General features: G+C 26.2%; 1 protein-coding gene across 2 annotated transcripts in view; it reads right to left on the reverse strand.

Moving 5' to 3' along the window:
* Positions 1-671: 671 nt before the first annotated feature.
* The window catches only part of LOC108694447 (serine/threonine-protein kinase S6KL), a 66,728-nt gene continuing 65,243 nt past the window's right edge, over positions 672-2,156 (reverse strand). For both annotated transcript variants that reach the window (XM_018203955.1, XM_018203957.1), the window contains 2 exons: positions 1,178-1,414; positions 672-851 (listed from right to left, as the gene is read on the reverse strand). In XM_018203955.1, coding sequence (XP_018059444.1) covers positions 717-851; positions 1,178-1,414 — 372 coding nt within the window. In that variant the 3' untranslated portion in view covers positions 672-716. The remainder of the gene's footprint in view (positions 852-1,177; positions 1,415-2,156) is intronic.

The following is a 2,156-nucleotide window of genomic DNA, read 5'->3' on the forward strand; positions in this document are numbered from 1 at the left end:
AGAGAAAGACAACACGTTGTTCTCACATTCATTTCGAAAGACGCTGCGTTTCTGATCCAGATCCATTTTTATTTTGTTGTTAGTTTGTACGCATTACGATTATCGCAATTTATTGTATTATCGACGAGATACTGTAACAAACAAAAATACTGTTAACTATTCTTAAAAAATTAAAACTTTTGTAAACTGAGACCAAACGATTGCCAAAGACTTTATTTATTTGTTGATTCCTTTTTCATATACTTGAGTGACTTCCGAAATAAGCTATATCGAATTTTCACATACAACATACACATACATGGAAAAATATGATAAATCAAAGAAAATTATTGATTGCTCAATTTAACAATATTTTATTTGAATTAGATAAATATTTAATCTAACGAGGGATTATTATCAGGGAAATAAGTTGACTTTAAAATCTTTGGGATTCAAAGAAATTGTCAAAATGTAATGAAAAATATTTTTATTCCATATACTATTTAATTCAGTCATATGTGAGAAATGTATTAAATTAAATTGAATTTAATTCTGTCTGAAAAATTCCTATCCTATTTTGTTTTATAATAAAATTAATTATGGATTTTTAATTACATTTTGTGATTTTGTGTAAGAAATTATTTATGAATATCAAAAATAATTCTGCTAGCTTTTCATCTTAAAGTGTGTACGTGTATATAATTAAAGAATGATACATATTATACATATATTTGAGATCATTGATGATTCATTTGCGTGATAATATCATCAGGGAAAGATTCAAAATTGGAAAACTTTTTATTGAAACAATCCATTCTTTGTTGCTGCATTTCTTGTCGATTTTTGATTCCTAAAATCCGGAATGGCGATTCCTACACATAATAAAAAATGACAACACAAATTCATTATTGTCTCTTTGAAAAGAACTATTATCTCTTTAACAAAATATGATCTAACACATTGTCAAAATATTATAAAATACTCAATTTCTAAGAAGATATTTTTTTCCGAATAATTTTAATATTTTAATTATCCTGCACTATGATAAATTTTCAGTGTTTTACACTTAAAAAAAAAATACAAATTTCGCGTAATTAAAAGAATAGCAGATCTAATTTTTCTACGATATTCAAATAAATTTTTCTATTTGAATAATTTTAGAGACAAAATTATAATCTGCAGCGTATTATATAATTACCTTTTTCAGCATGTAACTTTGAATATCATAGCCCATGTAAAAAGCGATCCTCTGAAGGCTGAGAAGAGTTCGGAGTCTCAAACGAGGATCCGGCTGTAAGAGTCGTTTCAGGAGATCCCTCGCCGCTGGTGAAATATCCGCATTCGTCGGTAAGATTCCTGGTACATTCGCACGATCCAACTCATCGCGGGCGATCCTATCAGCTGGTAGAAGTTCTAATGACAACATGGATGGATACTGTAACAAAATTGTAGCATCTGCGATCAGTTCTTCCAATCTTGATTTTCTGTAGAATAATAATTCTCTGATTGTAGTCTTATTAATAATTTTATGATGCTTTTATATAGACTTTACTTTTAATGTAGGCACTTTTTATATAGGCTTTTAATTGCGCAAAGCAACTTAATTGATATTTAATCTCTATTCGATTGTTCAATTAAAGGACTTACTGAGCTAATCGACATTTTGTAAAAACAGAATAAATGAACTCTAAAGTTAAAGAGAAAAATATTAATATCAGTCAATTTACCTGAACATATAAGATTAATACTTTTCCTATTATTTCCCTTTCTGAAAATTTTTCTCGGAATTTTTCACATAATTTTTCAAAGTTTATATGTAATTTATATTTACAGTCATTTAAAAAATCCGTGCAAAATGGCCTTATAAATTTTAAACTATGTGATGATACTATCTGATGATTGGATATTTTATAAAAATTTTCGAAATTTATATGCCAGATTTAACACATTTCTATATGAAAATATTGTATGAGAATTAATTGAATTATATTAATAAGTAATTATTGATTCTAAGTAATTGATAATATTATCAATTTTATATTTTAAAATTTTTGAATAATTTTATAACTTTTTAGACATTTTCTCAGATTTTCTCAGATTATACAGATTGAAACATTTTTCAGAAATCTATATATTTTCTAGAATTTTGTATATATGAGAATTCTGAAATATTCTAA

The sequence above is a fragment of the Atta colombica genome, unplaced genomic scaffold, assembly GCF_001594045.1.
Source record: "Atta colombica isolate Treedump-2 unplaced genomic scaffold, Acol1.0 scaffold12, whole genome shotgun sequence".
NCBI lineage: Eukaryota > Metazoa > Arthropoda > Insecta > Hymenoptera > Formicidae > Atta > Atta colombica.